General features: G+C 38.3%; 5 protein-coding genes across 8 annotated transcripts in view; 2 read left to right on the top strand and 3 right to left on the bottom strand.

Moving 5' to 3' along the window:
• Nucleotides 1–582: 582 nt before the first annotated feature.
• LOC306843962 (headcase protein homolog) lies at nucleotides 583–6,640 on the bottom strand. 3 transcript variants are annotated; one of them, XM_079375725.1, is made up of 5 exons: nucleotides 6,251–6,640; nucleotides 3,603–4,724; nucleotides 3,150–3,227; nucleotides 1,150–1,304; nucleotides 583–1,044 (listed from the first exon to the last, which is right to left on the bottom strand). In XM_079375725.1, exons 1-5 carry the CDS (start codon nucleotides 6,429–6,431, stop codon nucleotides 880–882), a joined length of 1,701 nt encoding a protein of 566 aa, XP_079231851.1. In that variant the 5' UTR covers nucleotides 6,432–6,640; the 3' UTR covers nucleotides 583–879. The 3 variants fall into 3 exon arrangements, with proteins under 3 accessions (XP_079231851.1, XP_079231852.1, XP_079231853.1); XM_079375726.1 differs by lacking the exon at nucleotides 3,150–3,227 and having other exon boundaries at nucleotides 6,251–6,634; XM_079375727.1 differs by lacking the exons at nucleotides 3,150–3,227; nucleotides 6,251–6,640 and adding an exon at nucleotides 4,820–6,073.
• LOC306843963 (mitochondrial uncoupling protein 4-like) lies at nucleotides 6,195–13,516 on the top strand. Its single transcript, XM_079375728.1, has 10 exons — nucleotides 6,195–6,387; nucleotides 11,232–11,338; nucleotides 11,495–11,683; nucleotides 11,999–12,083; nucleotides 12,171–12,293; nucleotides 12,566–12,678; nucleotides 12,765–12,849; nucleotides 12,929–13,021; nucleotides 13,093–13,195; nucleotides 13,275–13,516. The coding sequence occupies exons 2-10, from the start codon at nucleotides 11,254–11,256 to the stop codon at nucleotides 13,344–13,346; spliced, it is 948 nt and encodes a 315-aa protein (XP_079231854.1). The 5' UTR covers nucleotides 6,195–6,387; nucleotides 11,232–11,253; the 3' UTR covers nucleotides 13,347–13,516.
• LOC306843965 (costars family protein ABRACL-like) lies at nucleotides 7,140–10,088 on the bottom strand. The gene is made up of 3 exons (XM_079375730.1): nucleotides 10,011–10,088; nucleotides 9,191–9,259; nucleotides 7,140–8,334 (listed from the first exon to the last, which is right to left on the bottom strand). Exons 2-3 carry the CDS (start codon nucleotides 9,249–9,251, stop codon nucleotides 8,150–8,152), a joined length of 246 nt encoding a protein of 81 aa, XP_079231856.1. The 5' UTR covers nucleotides 9,252–9,259; nucleotides 10,011–10,088; the 3' UTR covers nucleotides 7,140–8,149.
• Nucleotides 13,517–14,305: 789 nt separating the features above from the next.
• Nucleotides 14,306–15,116, top strand: LOC306843804 (putative peptidyl-tRNA hydrolase PTRHD1). Its single transcript, XM_079375478.1, has 2 exons — nucleotides 14,306–14,532; nucleotides 14,724–15,116. The coding sequence occupies exons 1-2, from the start codon at nucleotides 14,323–14,325 to the stop codon at nucleotides 14,892–14,894; spliced, it is 381 nt and encodes a 126-aa protein (XP_079231604.1). The 5' UTR covers nucleotides 14,306–14,322; the 3' UTR covers nucleotides 14,895–15,116.
• A 3,880-nt stretch (nucleotides 15,117–18,996) lies between these two features.
• LOC306844268 (nuclear receptor coactivator 1-like) overlaps nucleotides 18,997–21,072 on the bottom strand; it is a 55,857-nt gene continuing 53,781 nt past the window's right edge. For both annotated transcript variants that reach the window (XM_079376265.1, XM_079376266.1), the window contains exon 22: nucleotides 18,997–20,817. In XM_079376265.1, coding sequence (XP_079232391.1) covers nucleotides 20,650–20,817 — 168 coding nt within the window. In that variant the 3' untranslated portion in view covers nucleotides 18,997–20,649. The remainder of the gene's footprint in view (nucleotides 20,818–21,072) is intronic.

Below are 21,072 nucleotides of genomic sequence, written 5' to 3'. Positions count from 1 at the left end.
AGGCAGTCCTGGCTTCTAACAGAATGTGAATTTATATTAGGAGCAGCAGTTATGGTCATGAGTGAGAACGAGGAAGTCAGCGGGTCTGTACTTAACTTGACCTTTAGCCTGAAGCATAAAATATAAAGACATTAAAAAATACACGTTGAAAATATTATAGATGCTTGTTGTATGAATTAATTTTAGTGATGCTTTATTATTAGAAAATAACAACCATGCCTTGGTTTCCAAGAGTTTTTTGTTCCACAAGAGTTTCCACAAATTGTTCTAGTACATTTAAATTTTATCTAAAAATTGATTGTTCTCTCACTCAATAAACGTCCTTGTCTTCCAAGATTCACAAACCAAAGGTTATCCACATGAGTGTGCCTTCTCATTATTTTATCAAAGAAGCTGCTTCATCTGCAATAATGATGTTCATTGAGCATTGCTATTTGATATGGAAAACAGGAATTATGTAGTCAGGCCCTGGACGGATGAGATTGAGATCAAAAAGATAACTGACCAAGCCATGGAATAGTTATTAATTACTCGGAGAAAGGAAGTGTCCTTTTATGTATTTTATTGTTTTCTTGTTTTTTTGTACAAAAGAGCAAATTTGGCATACAGAGATACATTCACTTGTCACAGTATTGTTGCTTTGTTTTTTAAAATGCAAGCTCAAACATTTCAAGGATGGCGTTAGAATATACGCAAAGCACACCCTCTTTCTCTTAATAAAAGACACGCTCTCCGACGATCAGCATCATATGTTTAATTCTTTCTATTTTGTTCCTAAAAAGAACTAATTCCACACAAAGTGTCGACAAGAGCCCAAAATAAGTAATTCTATCAATAGAAAAAACAGGGAAAAATACTAGCATGCAAATGCAACTTTTGTCAATAAGCCTCGAGAACTTTGAACGAGGAGAATGGCTTTACAAAGTGATAGTCCAGATTGCCACAGTGAGGACACTGCTGTACATTGCTGTACTCAGAGAAATACTGCATGCCCACACGTACGTCTATGACAGGTTTCCCACAATGCTTGCAGTTCAGCCGGGCCTAGGCAGACAGAGAGTGGTAGTGCATTTAAAACAGAACTTTAGTTATATACATATACAGAAAACTATAAAGTACATAATTTATGAGCACAAACAAATTGACTACCTGGCAGCATGGTGATGCAGCCAGTATGTCGTATGTGTACATTGTGCCCAGCTGGTGCCAGCTTCCATCCCACCTGGACTTGCACTTTATACACACGATTTTGTGCACTCCTTCCAGGCAGTCCACACAAAGGGCATAAAGGTGCATCAGCCTCCCTTTAGAACATAAACAGAAAACCCTTTTCAACTGCAATTAGACTCTAATTAATTAAAATATATTCTAATAGGGTTTTAATGATATGCTATGATCAAAGCATTATTATCTGTCACAGCTGCTTTGCTTCTTTATTAGAAGAAGAAAAGGATTCACTCTATTCCCAATCAACTCAAAGTAATTGATGTATTCTTCAAAACCTTGATTCAGTCTTCAATGGCAGTCATATTTCATTCTCAAATGCTACTTAAAGGTGCTTGAATTTGCTGTGGTAAAATTATTATCATGCACAGTTTATGAACTGACTCAGTACGGTGTTATAAAAAAATAAATACAAAATAATTTTAAATAATTAAAAAAATTATTTTAAATAAATACAAAATAAAACAATACAAAATAAATAAAATTACATTTTCATTTTGAGATTAGTGTAAGATTACACTTAATACCGTTATTAATGTTTTTAAAGGTTACCTTTAAATGAGTGTTAGAAATGACAAAGGTAATCTAAATGTAACCAATACTGATGGAAAATAAATAAATATTGCCAAGCAACTGATAAGGAACATAGGTATTGTGAATCCCTAATGTATATTTTTACTTAATATTAAATAAATATAAAAGTGATGTCAGAAATTTAATAGTGACAAAGTGCAAAAAAGGCACGTTTGCCAAATGATTAAATGCAAGTGATTTGTCTTAAGCATTGATGTTATTAAAGTGACTGAGCAAGCTTAAAATAATACAACAATGTTCATACTTGAAATAATTTAGGAAGTTTGCATTAACTGAAACTTGTTTAAAGGGGTCATAGACGCGATTTCAAGTTTTCCTTTCTCTTTGGAGTGTTACAAGCTGTTCATGCATAGATAAGATCCCTGAAGTTGCAAAGACGAAAGTCTCAACACCAAAGAGATATTAGGTGTGTTCGACTTGAACTGCGTAGAATGATCAGTGTATGACATTAAAGTACCATGAGAGCAATAAGAGAGCCGACGGATCCTTAGGCTTTCGAATCGCTCTCGCAGTATTTTGATGTTATACCCCGATCATTATGTGCAGTACCGCTTCAAGTCAAACACACCTAATCTTTATAAAAGTTAAGACTCGACCACGCCCACCTAAAACAGCTCATTCAAACACGCCCCCACGTCTATGTCACGGTGTGGGAAGATCTGCATAACAATGCTCAAACATATACGCAACGAAAGAAGGCGGAACTATTATTCTTGCTGTAGTATTGTTGCTGCCGCCGGCGCCGCCATGTCGTGGAGACGCTGTGTTTCGTTGTGAAAGCGAAAGTACTTTGTTTGGGCTTCCAAAAGAGGACACAACTAGAAATCAGTGGTTAAGTTGTATTCACAACACTGTTCCAGAACAGTTCAACCCAAATATCAGAGTGTGTCCAGCGCATTTTACAGAGGACTATTTCCTGAACCTGGAAGAGTAGCCTACAATGCTGGCTTGCACAAAGGCTGTTTCAATAAAGAGGCAATTCCAACTTTGCAAGGACAGTCTGGCACTTCTGGCTCACAGCCTGTAAGTACGTTTCTTATTTAAAGAATTTGTCACTGACGATTCAAACGTGAGTTTTGAGCAGTGTAGAGTCGTGCTTGTTGTTTGTCGTTTCTCCGATCACAAATGCAGACATGGTAATGTTTACGCAGTGTGATGCAACGCGACAGAAAAAGACAGTAAAAAGACAGTATAAGTCATTATAATCAGTATTTATGTCCCCACTGGATGCAACAAATGCCTTGTTTATAATGGGTTTTATTGTTTTTATGTCATTGCGCCGGGACACGGCATCACAATACGGTAAGGTGCGTGACATTTCCATCACACACGTTGAGGTATTCGGCCAATCACAACGCACTGGAAAGCTGGCCAATCAGAGCACGCCTTGCTTCTCAGAACGATGAGCTCTGTAAAAATCGGTGCGTTTCAGAAAGGCGGGGCATAGAGGAGCAACAATAACAATACAGTATGTGGAAAATAATGTGTTTTTTTCAACCTTAAACTGCATAAACACATTGCATTACACCAAATACACAAAATAATGTTCTTTTTAGCAACGTCATATGACCCCTATAAATGAATGAAAATGTTATTGAATTTAAACAGAAATTAATTTCACTCTGTAAAACTTGTGAGCTGAGAAATGTTTCTGATGTAGAATAAACTGCAGAAATATATGGAACAATGACGCAGAATAACACTTTCCACACCAAATTTTTTTTTTTATATAAAAAAGTAAATGAGAAACAGCCCTTTTGAGTGTGAATAGTGCATTCGCTCACCTTGTAAATGGCAAGGTACATCATACTCAATCTCATCATGGCGTGAAGGGCTCAGGAACAGCGTTCCATCCACTAAAGGGAACTGCTCAAAGATGGGTAGGGTGTGATGGCAGAGGGCACAGTTCACCACATTGCGGTGACTTGCACTGAGCGCAGAGAGGATGAACTTCCTGAGATCCTCTCCCTGCCCGGCCTGGGCATCGTCCTCCATTCGCACATGATAGGTGTTGAGCTTGTGGCGTGGAACATGTGTGAGCAGCTCAGAAAGATCCAGCCTCCTCAAGAACTGCACAGGGTTGTCTCCGGGAGAAAGCCGAGGGTGGCACATGTTGGCGGCTCCCTGCTCAAATTGAGCCCCGCCACGTGCCACCCCACCTACGGACAGCAAATGCTTCCTGTGGCCTTCCGTATGAACCGCATTCTTAAGAAACTCGCCCAGGTGCCTCGAACTCCGCGGGCCAGTGAGGGACTGGGGGGAGAAGGAGGAGAAGGAGGAGAAGCCCGACGGAGGGGACTGAGCGGGGGATTCACACGGGGAGCGGAGCCCGTGGGAAACCCCACTGGCGGCATTGGGAGGAACAGCGTGACATCTCTCCTGACAGTTCTGCCAATCTGCAGATTGTCTGCGAGACATTTCCTGACTGGAGCCACGGTGCGCTAGCTTATGGCTTGCAGATGACTTCCCTTTCTTGGGCTCATCGGCAGCTTCCGGACCACATCCACCGCAAGCACCACCTCCAGATGCAGTACTGCTGGTCTTCCAGCTCCCTTTCTCTGGCAACTTTTTCTTGCGCTCATCCTGCATGCGTTTCACCTGGTACCAGTCTGTGTCTTTTTTCAGGTGTCCCTGACCGCAGTGGCAGGAGCAGAAGCGGAAGGCCAGATCATAGCCCTTTTTGGTCCACATGTTTTGTCGGCACTGCTTCTCGTTCCAGCTGCGGGCCCGGCCAATGCAGTTGAACTGCACCAGGATGCTGCTCTCCCACTCATAGAAGCACTGCAGGTGCATCCAATTGCCGTAGGGGCAGACTTCACTGTTGCACACCACACGCTGGTAGTCGTCCTTCTCAAGGTCAACGGGACGGCCCAGACTGCACACTAATGGGGTGGCACATGGAGCCTCTGCCAAACACAATGGCAAGTTATATGAATTTAGGCCTAATGCAAGGGAACAGCTCACATAAGAAAAAATGACATTTCTTTCATCATTTACTCACCCTCATGTCATTTTAAACCTGTTTGACTTTCTTTCCTCAGCGGAACAGAAAAAGATATGTTAGAATGATTCACTTTCATTGTAGGTGAAAAGAAGAGGCAATGAAAGTGAATGGTGACTTAGGCTGTCATTTTGCCTAACATCTTCTTTTGTGTCTCAGGAAAAAAAAAAAAATGAGCTTGGAACAACATGAGGGTGAGGATTTAAATTTCTGGGCGAACTGTTCCTTTAAGGTAAAATATATGTAATGCAGATTATAATGCCTTATTCACATTTTTTTTTGCATGGGGTTCAATGTTTTGTATTCTAATATAAAAATGAATGACTGAATTAAAAAGTAAACCCGAAAAATAACATAAGAAACATTTGAAAAAAGCAAACCTTCACCAAATTCATGAAGGGACATCTATTTATAGACAGTGTGATTCAAGCAGCTTCACTGGCAGAATATTCAATGTCAGTACATTCAATACATCACTTCTATTTATGATAACTCTGTGGGTGCGAATTCCACTCAAAAAGAACAAATATTACGCAACACTCGTGTGAATGAAGTCTGAATGTGTGTCCCATGAGAGAGAGAAAGACAATTATACAACAGAGAGCTTCATTCCTCTGTTTGTTCACTAACTATCAATCCAGACTATGTAAGTATAGAGCGACAAAACTGCGTCAATGTGTTTTCTCTCGTGCACTTAAGCAAAGTTGTATAAAAAAATTTTTTTATCTGGCTCAATAATCGCTCTGACTGGGTTTCTCTCACTGGGCGTTTTAAAATGAAAACATGAAGTGGAGTCGAGTGATTAAAGCACTTTCTAACGCATTTAGAAACAGCCCTGTCGATACGCTCCACTCATAAAAGGCTACAGTCCAGATTTTTTTTATGCATCACTAGTGACCTGCAAAAGTTTTCTGAACTACTTGGATACATACAATTAGTCTAAAACTTACTGGGGTTATCTGTCAATAAATAGTAATAATCATGCCGTAGTACTAAATTAGCTGTGCCCTATATTCATCAGCTCTTGCTGTAAATATTCCATTATTCACAGCTGCCACTCAACGATAGATACCACTTCTATTACCTCAAGAGCCAAAGCCATTCTATGCATTATTAAACACTCTAACAGCAAATCATTAGGATGATACGACCTGTCATTATTCAAAACTGATCTCCAAATCACATGCAACTCCTTGCCAAGTGCATCTACGCTTGAACAAGGCCTACGCAACCACCTTGTGCAGGACGATGAGTGAAAACACGGAAATCTCCAGGCAATGTCGTAACAATTCTGATGGTGATGACACGCGCACAAAACAAGTTGCTGCAAGTGAGAGGACATTAAAAGGAAGGTAACGCTTGCGCGCGCGCGCGCGCGCACTCAGAGAACCGTACCGTTTGGTAAAACAGTCACTGAAGTGCCGTTCTTACCGCTTCTATTGTCGCTCGGCGGACCCGCTGTCGCTCCAGTCAACACCGAGGCAGTTCCTCCTGTAACCGCAGACGCAGACGCAGACGCAGAGGCAGAGGCAGAGGCTCCATTTTCTTGCTCGTCCCCGCTACTGTTCGTGCGTTTATTTCTCTTCCCCTTGTTGCTTTTTTGGTTGGGCATAATGGTGCGCTCAGTATGACTGCAGCCTGTCAGCGACCGCCACCGAGCATTTGTGCGGATATCATGTCGAGGATGCTTGACGAATCCACTGCGAATTTGAATGCACGGGGGATGCAGATGTTACAGTTCGATCATCATCCTTCAGATTTGTGCAGGCAGTCTTGACAGCAGAGGTACACCATGAAGAAGGCGTGTCCCTCTCTTGTTTTGATTCCTGCTCTGAAGAGAGAATGTTGCTCTGGCCCCGCCTCCATCTCTGATCCAGACCCGGAGCTCAGAGTTATTAATAGCACCGACCTAAGAGGGAGTCCCGAGCAAATAATCGACACACTGCTAAAATTATTGAAGTCATACGTGCTTTGCCACATATGGCTTTTTCAAGTGATAAACATGCTGTCTGTTAGCGCTGTTATCTAACGAGATAAGACCTTCAATTTGCTGTTCGATATGATATTCTTACAAATCAAGAGCCTAAAATGGGTTTTCAGCCAAATTTCATTGGAGACCTATTTTAAGTTACACAAAGAACCTTTTATGTTGTAAATTATACTAAAGAAGAACGTTTTCCAGTCCTCCAAAGAACCATTTTAGGTGCAAATGCATTTCAAAATTCAAATCAAATCTCTTAATGTCCATTTTAACTAGGCTCATTCATTCAAAGACAAAAAGTCATAATTTTGAAAGATAAAGTGTCTTAACTCCAGTTCTTGTATTTAACAGTTTATTGCACTGTCTCCAGCCATAAGAAGCAGATGAAGCATCACAAGACAGCAACACAGAAATCCAAATACACGTTACAAATTGGAAGTTTCAAGTTAGTTTTAAATGTTGAGGAACGGATGCTGTAGAGATTCATAAATTTATCTTTGAATTTTTTTTTAAAAGCTTACTGTGCAGTCAATTTTTCCCCCACTGTCATAATCCATGTAATGACTCAGTACAAAGTTATAAATATACTCCCCTCTATTTACTTGAAGTCTTTATTTCATATTGCTGCTCATGCTAAGGTCTTCCTGAGCTTGAATGGCACAAACTGCACAATTGTGAGTCTTATAACATTTGCACAGACATATATAACAAGAACAGCACAAGTACAATGTGGAGATGTTTTTGCAAGAGCTTTATAAAACGGAATATCACACTGGAACAGTTCGGATGATTTGTTGAACTTGGATGTTTTTTGCACATTTAATTCCAGAAAATCATACAGCAGATAAATGTTACTTACTATTTATGTTTATCAGCCTTTGAGATGTTATGGCACATATCACTTGATTGACCATGCCGGAAATGAATAATTTCACAGTAATGGTACAACAAACCTCATGATTACAGTAAACGACAGCAATTATGCGGTCTACAATCAATACAGTCAGAATAGCACATCAGAGGTATAATCTGTAAAACTGATATTAACCTGTGTAACCATTAGGTTGAAAACAATATTTGATGAATTCATTCAATCCCAGAAAACCAGAAACATGATCATGCACACTATAACTGTTAGCTGTTGAGCTGACTGAACAGGGAAGCTACCTTTTCAAAAAAAACTTTGTGCAGATCACTCCCCTGAGAGAGAAAAAGTTGCTGTATAAAAATATTCCAATCCAGTATACAAAAAGTTACATTCTCAAGTATATTTCCATATCAAAATGTAGCAATGACATGTCAAAAACACATTTGTACTTTATACTTGGGTTTAGAAAAGACTGTTAGATTCAGTCCTGCAGTAATATGACATCAACATTGTCGTGAACTCCTTGCAGTAAGAGCTCCCCTTCGAATGTGATGAACTTCTTTCGCTTGGCCGCTTTCAGCGTTCCGACCAGAGCTTCAAAGAGGTTGGCGCATTTGTCATCATTAAACAAGACTCCAAATTTGACACTGATCTTCCCATCTGCGTCTGTGAGACAGTGAGAATGGTCAGGGTTCGCTCTAGATCATTCAGTAACAACCTTGAATATCCAATTAACATTTATGTACTTAATAAAGCACCAAACCAATATAGAATCAGTGTTAACAAATTTCAAAAGCGAGCAGTATGAGGAAACATCAGCCTTGTTTGAGAGTACAGTATGTCAACTAATAGAAACTAAATGTGCACCTAAAATCATCACGGAAAGAAAAACAAACATCTGATATAAGGACTTGAGATTTGAGAATGAACAGTACTGCTCCTATTTATCCAGAACTCCTCATCTAAAGAAGCCTCAAGACTTGCATTGTTAGTAAATTATGATGTGTAAAGTCATCTTAGTACATGCATGTAAATGAATGTAGATTTCAACAGCTTATATAATATATTAGAGCATATTAGAATGATTGAAGTACTAGCTGTAAATGACATTTAAAAAAAAAAAACATTAAAATGGAAAATAGTTATTTTAAATTAATATTTCACAGTATTGTTTTACTGCACCTATTAAATGCAGCCTTGGTGAGCATAAAATAATTCTTTCAAAAACATTAAAAATCATAATTACTTTTAGCCACCAATGTATGTGTATAGATATGGAAGTTTGAAATTCTAAATCTATGTTCTGAAAATAAATGTTTTGGAGAAATGTTATAGTGTAGAATAAATATGAAATATTTAAAGTTCATGCATTATATCTAGGCCTCCAATCCAATAAGCACATTTTTGACCATTTTAATAATATCATTTAATGGGGGAAAATAGGCAAAAAGAATAATTTTCTCTGGTGGTCTCCGACTTCATCCCTAACAATGATATTGATCAAAAATAGCACAAGACTTACTTGTACTGCCCAGTCGACGAATCTCATCAACGAGCAGAGTAACTTCATGTTCCACATTCATTTTTGTCTCTGAAAGTATACATGCATGTTAATACTGTAAAGGCTTACTTTTTTAATTGTCTACTATATTTCTGCATTAAGAGACTATAGCCATCTTTGCAATGCTGCTTGAATATGCAACTGGAATAATAAATAATTCGTTAAAAGCGTTCTGAGAATCCTAATATGGATTACAATAAACACATGCTGCATAAATCGTTAAACTGATTAAACGACCCACTTTATATGCTTTATTTAGCGCCCTCTCTGGTCCGGTTGAGAATTGCAACGCCGCACCCTACCGGTTTACTGCAGATGCTGACCATATACAGACTATAATTACTTATCATCTTGAATTTTGACTAAGAAAATAATACATGTGGCCCGCATGGTTAATACCATACCGTAGGTTAAACATAATGAGGCATAATTAATAAACAGCAGCACGGCTTTCACGGAGCACGAGGATTATCATTTGATCAAGCAATGCGGAAGTAACGTTTCAAATCTGAACACCGAAAGTGAAAGAAATGTGTGAAATATTGTATTAAAGCAAATTGTGAATCGCATATAATTTGAATTCTATCATCACACAGATTTAATTCCCTCAAGTTCACATAAACAAACAAACAAACATTTTTTGTGCGGAAATCAGACCGCATCAAGAGGCTTGCATTCAGATTCTGGATTATTAATCTATAACTCCACTGGCAAAACATGTGTTAATTCATTAACATAAAAAAAAAACATTCCAAAGCGGTAAAATGATCAACCTAATTACCTTTGTGGTGGTTTTGTGCCGCCGCTCTGCTGACTATAGGCTGATTGAAATGAGAAACACTACCATAGATGGCTTTGAGTGTGTGACGTCACATTAAACGGCCAGATTAACCTAGTAATGTTAGTTACAGATTAACCTAGTAATGTTAGTTACAGAGTCATTTGTTAAACTAAAGTGAATTTTTGGATACACTTGGAATGGCAGGTCCCCTGACAGTATGGCGCTGAGTGATGCATATCTCAACAAAATGTAGAGTTTTTCAGAGCTTCTGGCCGTAATTGATTTGATGCTAAATATCTGTTAAAAACCCTGACATTACAAGCAGACATAACAGATTAAACGGCTGCTTTAATGGACATCTGTCATCCTAATAATGTAGGCCTAATTCTTTCTTCTATAGCTTGTTTTGACTATTAAAATAAATTATAGCCTACGCAAATTTGATTAAAATTATTATTATACGTTTAATGAGTAAATAACATAATACTATATTAATACTTTATTATTTTAATATAATCTATATTTACAGCAACATTCCATGAAAATGCTGTCCAGCCATAAATGTTTGAGATATGAAATTTCATTTACTAGACACCAGGTGGCACTAAATAGCTATTTATTTAGGTTTGGTTTGTTGCCAATGAACTTAAATTATTTTTGTGTATTCGACAATTCGGCGTTAATATAGTATTAAAGTGTATGTATAAAAATATAAAGATAATAGGCGATAGATAGATAGATAGATAGATAGATAGATAGATAGATAGATAGATAGATAGATAGATAGATAGATAGATAGATAGATAGATAGATAGATAGATAGATAGATAGATAGATAGATAGATAGATAGATAGATAGAAAGAATGTGCTCTTTAATAGCATTTAAATGTTAATTTTAATGCCAGCGAAAAGCGCATGCGTACGAAAATGACGGGCGGTTTTACGCAAGTAGCTTATTTTACGTATGTTTGTCGACGCCCCAGTTTAGTATGGGAAATGTGGTTTTTAGGTACCTGACGCTTCTCTTGTAGTCTAGTCTACAACGTATTACGTAAGGGGGTCGATAACTACACCGACGAACTGGCATGGCTTTAAAAAACGGCTTCGCCTCTTATTAAACACTGAAAGAGCATGCACTCCAGGCTCGTGGTTCTTTGGGAAATCGTTGTAGAATTACTTTCATAAATATATATATATATATTTATTTAATTTTTTTTCAGTGGGAATCAGAGGACACCTGCAATGTCTCCTGTACAAGAAAATTCTCGGTGGCCCCGAGTATCAAAGTTCACTCTGTCAGCATGTGCTGCAACTGTTGCAGAATTAGGTAGCTACACATTCTTTCTACTTTTTAATATTTTTAATTGTTAAAAACATTTTATATATTGATTTATTAATTAATATCTACAAAATATTCTAAGAGTTGATTTAAAGTGCATGTCTTCTATGTGATTTTTTTTGTTAAATACAATTTTTATTTTAGTCACATTCCCTTTGGACCTTACTAAAACCAGACTTCAGATACAGGGTGAAGGCAGTTCCCGACAGTATGGTGGAAGTGTACAGCCTCCAAAATACAGGGGCATGCTGAGCACAGCTATGGGTATAGTGCGAGAAGAGGGGCCCTTAAAACTGTGGCAAGGGGTCACACCAGCTATCTACAGACATATAGGTAAAAATGTTAACTGCAATGAGCTTTATTAACAAACTGAGTTCAAGATTCAAGATTTTTATTCATCACATACACAATTATACAGAGTATAACCAGCAGTGAAATGTAAGTCAGGTCCGCTCCAAGGACAGTGCAATTGTATAGACAAATATTAAGAAAAAGAAAAGTAGAAAAAAATAAAAAGAATAAAATATAAGATAAAAAAATATAAATGTGCAGGTCAGAGTTATATGCATGTATGGAATAATACTTGTCTGAATTAATAAATGCATGTATTTGAATCCCGCGCTGACCTTTGGTATTCTTCATCTTTAGTGTATTCAGGCGGCAGGATGTTGGCTTATGAACAGCTCAGGGAATCTGTCTTGGGAAGATCTGAAGATGGCGTTTTTCCAGTCTGGTGAGGGAAACATCTGTGAAATATGAAACAGGACAGTGATTAAAGTCTAAATAGATGGGATCAGCATGTGTCCTGTGATGTGTATAGGAAAGCAGTGATCGGCAGTATGATATCAGGTGCTTTGGGCCAGTTCATCGCTAGTCCGACAGATCTAGTGAAAGTTCAGATGCAAATGGAGGGCAGGCGCCGTCTGGAAGGGAAGCCGCCAAGGTGAGGCATAGATTTAAAGGAATAGTTCACCCAAAAATGAAAATTTGCACAAAAAATGCACTCATCCTCAGGGCATCCAAGATGTAGATGAGTTTGTTTTGGAGATTTGGAGAAATTCAGCATTACATCACTTGCTCACCAAAGGATCCTCTGCACTGAATGGGTGCCGTCAGAATGAGTAAATGTTTGGGTGACCTATTCCTTTAATTCATCCCTGTTAAAACTTTTGAAATGACTACTTATTCTCAATGTTTTTTTTTTTTAACTGACAGAGTACATGGGGTTTACCATGCTTTTACGAAGATCATAGCAGAGGGAGGAATACGAGGCCTTTGGGCTGGATGGGTTCCCAATGTTCAGAGAGCTGCATTGGTCAATTTAGGAGGTACAGTAGTCAAAACTTCTAGTAATCTATTGGCAGCTGCACTTTTGCAATATGCCAAATATTTGTTCATTTTATTTTACATTTAGATCTCATGACATATGATACCGTAAAGCACTTTCTACTGAGAAACACCTCCATACCGGACAACAGCATTTGTCATGGATTGGCCAGGTGAAATTCTGTTAGACTACTAATGTTGACATAGATAATAATGTCATGTTGAACAGTTTGTTCCAAAACATTTTTATAGCATATGCTCAGGATTGGTTGCAGCTATTATGGGAACACCAGCTGATGTGGTGAAAACTAGAGTAATGAACCAGCCAAGGGATTCAAATGGGAGGTTAGTTTTCAAAGTAGTAATAATATTATTTAATTTTGTTATAATAACTTATTTTTACAATTCCGTCGCAGGGGTCTTCTCTACAAGTCTTCTACTGACTGTCTGGTTCAGTCAGTGAGAAAAGAAGGATTTTTTTCTCTCTATAAAGGATTTCTACCAACTTGGTTTAGAATGGTATTATGATTTTAAATATTACTTGAGTTAAAGTTTTATTGTCTTGTGTTGTCATTCTAACTATATTTTTTGTTCCCAGGCTCCCTGGTCTTTGACTTTCTGGCTTACATTTGAGCAAATGAGACGAGCAATGGGCATCAGCTCATTTTGATGATTTTAAGAGTTGGACCGAGAGTATTTTTCTGAGCTGAACATTCCAGGCCTATTTTTTTAGGTGTAAAATTAGTTGTATGCAGGTACACACTGCAAGACATGAATATTAGGATAAAGTTAAGATTGATCACTGTATGTCTTGGAAAAAATAAAATGGCACGGCAATCATTCAAGCCTTTTTTTTTTAAAATGACAGTTGTTGTCTACCTCTCTCTTTTATGCTTTTAACCAATATTTTACTGTTTAAACTGGTCTCCCAATCTATTATTATGGAGTTTATTAACATTTTAAATTACTTTTTATTTTTATAGTTTTAATTTTAATACAAGTTAAAGTAATTTTGTCATTTTTACTGTTTTTAATATGTCTATATTTTAGTACATAAAGTGCGAAATGTCGCCTTTGCAATTAGTGAAATGTTTTTTATGTTTATTTTAAGTAACATATCGTTTTATGGGTTTAGTTTTACTTGACTATAACCAGCCTGGAAGACCAACCAAGACTACAAAACCAGAGGCTGGTTTACAATATTTTCTGCAAGGAAAGCTGTGCTATCCCAATAATTATTTATTCAAATATACTGTAAATATTTTGTGAGAGCAGCAGTTTTTCTAATAAACCTGTAGAGAGGACCTTTATTGCCTCAGACGTGAGAAAAACACTCAAAATCACACATTACACCAACAAGAATTTGAAATTCACATAGAGCAAGCTTTTCTTTCTACAGAAATAGTGTATGTTGCAAATTATATTGGACAGAAGACTAAATAATTGACGCATATTTCAGAAAACCTAGTGAGATAAAGGTAAAAACATCTTTATTATTATATGCATTTAAACATTAATGATCAGAGTCCTCAAACAACCACTAGAGGACATCCAGTCAAACATTTTACTAGGAAATAAACCCGGAACGTAAACATAAACCCGCTGACTGTGTCATTTCCGGTCAGGCTATTTTCACATTCAGTAAAATGGCAACACCGAGCAGTGGTACTTCCCGGCGTTTAGTCCAGTATGTGATCGTCCGATCAGACCTGATACACACTTTATCATGGCCTTTAGGGGCGGTTATAACTCAAGCCTGTCACGCGGCCACTGCTGCCATTCATTTACATTACAATGACCCTGATACGCAGGAATATCTGGCAGAACTGGACAGCATGCACAAAGTAGTGCTGCAGGTTAGTACTGCAATTACATCACATGCACCATGTGCTTCTGTCCCTGCAGTCCTGGGTTGGATTATATAGTGGTCTTCGATATCTTATGGTTGAAAAATACTATCAAAGCCATTAGCAGACTCACAAGTTTTTTTAATTAAATTATTATATATGCACACTTTATAGTCTCAAAGTTTGTTTTTTCCTCACAGGCACCAGATGAGGCATCTCTCTCCACTCTTTCCAGTACGCTACGTGAAAAAGACATTGCACATAAACTATGGATGGAGCAGCCAGAGAATATCCCCACATGTTTGGCATTGAAGCCCTACCCTAAAGAGACTGTGCAGCCATTTCTAAAGAAGTTCAAGCTTTTCAAGTGAATTGTGTATGAATTGTGCAATATTCTGAAATGAACTGTACTATATAAACACAAAGAATGGTCAGAATGGAATTTGGCTGAACGAACCTTCTAAAACAGCTTTAACATCACATATCCACATTTTGTCTTGAGTTATCTGTGTGGCAAAAGGCCACTCACTGAAGTTGTATTAGTAATGTAAATGCTTTAATATCAAAAATTAAAACGGGATGTCTTTATTCTGCATTGTGATCAGTTGAAATAATGAAATAATGTATTGGAAGGGCTTCTGAAATATGTATACTTTAATTCATATACGCTGTGTGGGAGTTACATCTTGACCGGTGATGCTCGATTTTTGAGATAATTTTTTTAATACCTTGAATTCTCGAAAAAAAAAGAGCCTTACGAGCCGTTTGTATTTTTTTGGGAAGAAAAAACAACATGTTGACCGGTAAAGTTCGATTTTCTTTTTAAAGACTTAATGAGCTGGTTCTTTTTAGTGAATCAAGGTCACATCGTCGCGAACGGCTCGTAAGGCTCTTTTTTCAGGGAAGCTTGATTCTCATGAGCCGGTTCTTTTCAATGAATCAAAGTTGCATCGTGATTAGTGGTGCTCGATTCTCGAACGAAAGAACCTTACGAGTCGGTTTTTGTTAAGTGAATCAAAAAGTTACATTGTGACTTATAAAGTTAGATTTTTTCGAGTTGAGTTAAATCCTATGAGCCGGTCTTTTTTAGTCTATCAAAAAGTTATATAGTGAACACTTAACACATTCGAGTGAATCGAATCGGGTTCGTTTTAGTGAATTACAAACAATCTCAAGTAATATGACTTGAATCATTAATATCAGACTCGATTAACTAAGAACCCATAAGGCGTTATGTTTTTTTAAGATTAGTGAGAACCCGACTGATTGTTCATATGACAAAATATTGTTAAAAAAATACACTTTTTTTTTGTACTGCATTTCCATGTATTGTTTCATCAAAACAATAATTAGTGCAACTGTTAATCGAACAGTTGAAATAGATTACGATTCCATTCCTAGATATAAAGATGGCACTTGCAGTCCTTTTTTTACATGGTGCTTTATTGCAATGTGTTGCATTCTCACATTCATGGATGTTATAGAGATTTGTTAGTCAAAGCATAATTTCCTTCAAGGTATGTATCTTCACCTTGGAAAAGCAACAAAGGGGCCATATGCACGAGGTGTGAGTGAATGTTTCTTGTTTGTCTGAGTGTAAGTGTATGTGCATGTGTGTGTGTATGTGTGTAAACTTCAAATCTCAGTTTGAGCAGCCACATAATTCCATGAAATGGACAAGAAAAATAAGACTGATTCAGTAGATGCGAAACACAGTTTTGCAGCCCGCAGGACAATCCTGCAGGTGCTGGACCCAGCATGTGACTGATTGTCTACAACGTCCTAAGAAAGGTAGGATTCTCCAGATAAACCTGGATATAGAGAAAACAAAAAACTAAATAAAAACATGACAAAACATGCAGAAGTCTCCCAGATACATCTTCATTCATATTGTCCCACACACAGCTGCAATGATACCTCTTAAGAAAAAAAAAGTTCACAAGTATTATACAAAACTGGACAAAATGAGTAAAATGTATATATATATATTTGTTTATTTATATTAATTTTACAGGTGAAAAGTGGAACCTTGCCTTGAAAGAACGAGCGCCGTTTCAGTGGAGCTACAAACACATGACTTCTCTTCACCAATACAACTAATATCTGTATATTAATAAGGCAGCACTTACAATATGCAAAAAATCTCAGGTAAACAGTAGCTACTGTAGATGATACCATGTAGAGATGACATCTGAATGACGAGGAGAGTGTGTGGTGGTCGATACGTAGGATCCACTACTATGACATGAAGAAATGCAGATTGTACGAGTTTGCATAAATGGTTCTTAGCACTTGGCACTGAGCGTACGGGGCCTGAACTACGATACAGACCGCGATGAGCAGAAAGCAGAGTTTCGATGAGGAATGTCTTCAAAAGATAAAGCCAGGAGGTCTGAACGCCAGCGCGCCGGCTAACAGGACGGGGCAAAGGGGAGGTGGAGCACCTGAAGAAGATAGGCATAGTTAGATCTACGGTTCTGCAGCAGAAAAAACACCCATGTAGCAAAGGCTCCGCTACCCTGCTCTGTTAAGGGATCTAATGGTGAGGGCCTGACAAGCCAAGTTCTTCCTGAAGAACCTGAGACGCGGTTTGATTTTTTTTCAGAGGAAAGCGAAGTGGCATTTCACTTTGCAAAAATACATTCAGGGGGTATTTGTTTTTGTCTTCGTCTTTTTTTCCCGAACATGATGCTAGAGTCTGATTTAAACATGGCCTCTTTCCTTGTAATTCATGTATAAAGTGCAAAACTAGATTGTGTTCCTTGCAAGTTCCTGGTACATTTAGGTTTTTAGTAAAAAACGTCATGTAAAATACAGCAAAAGTCTTACAAAGGTCAGTATAAGAAAATCCTCATAAACAAGAAAACGTTCATCAAACGGTGAGGAGCAGTCCTCTATGCTGAAAATATGTACAAGAGGCACCTCAAATTTGGTATAAAGAATCCAGCTAAATAAAGTCAAATATCTAAGTATAGTTGCATCAGTATGGTTTTCTCACTTTTAGCCCGAGTAGCTCAAAACCACTTGTTTCGAACTACAAATGATGTATATCCTTGAGTTTAAAAACAAAATAGAGGAAAAACAGGAGATATTTGTTAGCATGCATTGCTGGAATACTGCATTCAAAGCAATAATCCGTTTTGAGTGTGTTTGAAAACAAAAGCCAAATGCTTTTTATTTGACCTCTAAAGGTGCATAGCTAGCGGTTAGAAATCTGTCTTCCTGAAAACAGTGACTAAAGTTCCTCCCGAAGAGGCATTTGCATGTTTGGTAGATCAGTAGCAACGGGGAAACGTCTGAAGAAATTCGCTACTGAACGTCTTTGAAAATAATCAAATCAGCTAGGGGAAAAATGTCCAAAAAGTAAAGACAAAATGGTAGTGTTATATGGGACGCCTATTCAGGAAAAACTCGATGCTACATTTGTCCAATTGCATGAACCTTGCATATGATATGGATCTTTTAGTATCTTGAAGCTTTGGTCATATTTCCGTTCTTGTCTTAAGAGCGTTTAGACATGGCAAAAACTACATCAGGCAGTTGACGAATCCCCACTAACAATAAGCCGGTGCCGTTCCCAAACCAAGGTTCCACTTTGTCAGAGCTGTTTAAACTTTGACAACAGAGAAATTAAATAATATGGCCTTTTTTTAAATTAACCCGTACAAAAGCCAGTCCATGCTGCTTCTCCCTCAGCAAAGTCACATTCAGCAGTCGCTAAACCATTCTCACATATAGAGCAATCTCAACACCCACAGGAAAAGTTGCAGGTATTCAAAAAAGAAAAAAAGATTGAAAGAAAAAAAGAAAATCAAAATCAGGACATTTGTCTGTTTTTCCATTTTAAACACCAGATATACAGTATTAATCACACACATACACGCTTTCAGACAGCCATACACATCTCAAAAAAAAAAAAATGGAAGCAAGTAGTTATTACCACAAACTCGGAGCACTACATTTTGTTGATTCTGAACAGATACATATTCACATTTATCTGTTATATACACAATACTTTGATAATCCAGGTTCTGAATAGTTCTATTGTACCTTGATGTTGTGTACTGTCTGTGAGAGCCATTATAAACGAGAAAACAATAGAACAATAAAAACATTATTAATAGGCGCTGTTTGCTAGTTTGGTATATTTGGCATAAACACGGTATTGATGACAGGTAAGGTTCATTAAATGAATCTTATCCACTGCATAAAAAACATTTTATCTATACAGGAATGCCTGTTCCCCAAAGAGGAGGGCAGAAATGATTAATTACGACGTCGAGCCAAAAACGTGAAAAAAACACAGACCAACTTACTGTAAATGTTATGTGTTTGTCAATTCATCTCGCTTTTTGTAATGTCTATGTACATTTATATATAGCAAAAAGTGGCTCGATCTCAACAGTACATACTGCCGGCTGAATTTCGTAGATGAATGAGAATCTGCTTCACAAAATTTTATTTTATTTTTTTCCGGTAAGGACAATCTAAGCTGGTGCAGCATTGGAGAAAAAGAGCCATTCTTTGTATACAGAGCACACGCACAAAGACACGGCACTTAAACTCCACGAAGTGAGTCACAAACAAAAGAACACTGTTAATTAAAGGAGAACGAAAATACGTGAGAGGGGAGACTGTCGCGCATGCAACACGATTTCGAGCTGTGCTCCAATTATGTTGCACAATTTGTGAAATACACGGTGAGACATCAATTTCGACCACAGTGAGTCTTTTTGTGGGCGTGTCAATTTGATATAAAAAGAATTTGGTTTTCCATTAGTACGTTTCACGTAAACTAGCGAATGTTTAGGTTCGAATCGATCGGGGATGGCTAGTAGGTAAATGAACAAAGGATAATGCTGATGAACAGTGTCTGACTGGGCAACAGTAGTCTCATGAGCAGTCAAAGAGCTGGAGAATGCAGCCGACGGTGCGGACGTTGCGCGAAACAACACCACGCTCCTCCAGTCGGGAGAGAGCACCTGTGGTTTTGAAGAGCATCCTTGAAACACTCAACTGTATAATGAAAATCAATGTACAATCTACATTTTCGCACCTGCGTGCAATGCAACAGAGGGTTTGTAACATTTACTGGGGTGTTCGATAACCAATATCAATATCAAAATTAGAGTCTCTCATCTCGATACATGAGCGAGACCCCCCCCCCCCCCCTCCCCCGGATGATTACTTTTTTAAATAACAAAGAGTGACATTACAGATTCTCAAAGCCGTTAAAAAGGAACTGGTTTTAAGTTGATGCGTTCGAAAAAAGAGTTGCCTGTAATTTGATGATGTTTCGGTTTTAAAGGAAATTACAAAGTGTGAGCTGGTTAGGTGTGAACTGTGAACTTTGTGTGAACGTGTGAAAGTGTGAACTTTGTCCGTTTGTGCTGTACAATAATACCAACCTGCACAACACTTCGCAGCAAACAACACTGATAGGCTGAGTTGACCCTAAGTGGCTCGTATTCACAGCTGCTGAGGGGGGGAAATGTGTAGGACACTGTTAAAAAAACGTCTGCTGTTTCAAAACAGTGTTGCCAGGAAAGCCTGCAGCAGATAGATACGCACTACAGAGCAGTCTCCCATCCTGGCGATGCTTGTTCTGAAAACGACAACAGAGAAAAACAAACGAACCCAAACAAAAAAAAATGACAACAAACAGAACAGACTAACAAATAAAAAGAGGTGGGAAATTCCTCCCATCATCAGGCACTGCTGAGGAGAGCCTATCAGTCACAGATCCAGCTGAAACTGAGCAATATGCCATGAACATAGCAACACAGCCTGCCCCAGTTTCCAATCCGACCAATCCGAGCTCAGCTGCTGCGCTGCTCTCCAAGAAGCACTGCAACATTGGCCTGACCAACAGGAAGTGCAGCCGGCTGAAGCAGCAGGTCCTTTTTTTTTTTTACAGACTTGGCAAATTCTGGAACGTGATCTTTTCTCCTTTCTGGAAACAGACGTTTAAAAAGGTGACCAGGAATGAGCGCTTTGTTGACCGGCTATGAAACCTCACAAGCCTGGGCCCAGACACCGACCCTGCAGATATACTGTATAGAAACCAAAGGTGAAGAATAAAAATCTCTACATGTGGAGACAGTCCTCTGGCAGACGATGGGCGGCTCACTCGGTCAGGAGCTGCTGGAGGAGGCTCTTCTGCTGAGACTGGGCTGTGGGGGTCCCGCTCGGGCCCTTCTGGGGCCCGATGGGCCCTGACTGGTTAAGGTAGGAGTCACTGCCCACCAGGTTTACCGTGCACTGGACATCAGCGAACACCTGAACCTGCTGTACCTGAGAAATGGGAATGAATAGAAAAGGGAAACACCGTCATTTTTTTGAAAGAAATTAATACTTTTATTCAGCGAGGATGCTTTCAATTTAACAAAATTGACAGTTAACTTTTATAACATTACAAAAAAATTGCTTTTTAACTTTCTATTCATCAAAGAATCCTGAAAAAATCTGTCATGTTTCCACAAAAATATTAAGCAGCCATAATAAATGCACCAAATCAGCATATTAGAATGATTTCTGAAGGATCATGTG

The sequence above is a fragment of the Barbus barbus genome, assembly GCF_936440315.1.
Source record: "Barbus barbus genome assembly, chromosome: 24".
Classification (NCBI taxonomy): Eukaryota; Metazoa; Chordata; class Actinopteri; order Cypriniformes; family Cyprinidae; genus Barbus; species Barbus barbus.
The sequence above is the reverse complement of the archived record's forward strand: the minus strand, read 5'-3'. Positions and strand labels throughout refer to the sequence as shown.

Excerpts from the sequence above, each read along its gene's own strand:
- LOC306843963 (XM_079375728.1), top strand. The coding sequence starts at position 11,254 with ATGTCTCCTGTACAAGAAAATTCTCGGTGGCCCCGAGTATCAAAGTTC. Across the intron at positions 11,339-11,494 it reads TGCAACTGTTGCAGAATTAG|TCACATTCCCTTTGGACCTT; the intron begins GTAGCTACACAT and ends TTTTTATTTTAG. Across the intron at positions 12,850-12,928 it reads ATTTGTCATGGATTGGCCAG|CATATGCTCAGGATTGGTTG; the intron begins GTGAAATTCTGT and ends ACATTTTTATAG.
- LOC306843962 (XM_079375725.1), bottom strand. The coding sequence starts at position 6,431 with ATGCCCAACCAAAAAAGCAACAAGGGGAAGAGAAATAAACGCACGAAC. Across the intron at positions 1,305-3,149 it reads GATTGGCCGAATACCTCAAC|GGAGGCTGATGCACCTTTAT; the intron begins GTGTGTGATGGA and ends TATGTTCTAAAG. Across the intron at positions 1,045-1,149 it reads CTGCATCACCATGCTGCCAG|GCCCGGCTGAACTGCAAGCA; the intron begins GTAGTCAATTTG and ends CTGTCTGCCTAG.
- LOC306843965 (XM_079375730.1), bottom strand. The coding sequence starts at position 9,251 with ATGAATGTGGAACATGAAGTTACTCTGCTCGTTGATGAGATTCGTCGA. Across the intron at positions 8,335-9,190 it reads TCGTCGACTGGGCAGTACAA|ACGCAGATGGGAAGATCAGT; the intron begins GTAAGTCTTGTG and ends ACTGTCTCACAG.
- LOC306843804 (XM_079375478.1), top strand. The coding sequence starts at position 14,323 with ATGGCAACACCGAGCAGTGGTACTTCCCGGCGTTTAGTCCAGTATGTG. Across the intron at positions 14,533-14,723 it reads TGCACAAAGTAGTGCTGCAG|GCACCAGATGAGGCATCTCT; the intron begins GTTAGTACTGCA and ends TTTTCCTCACAG.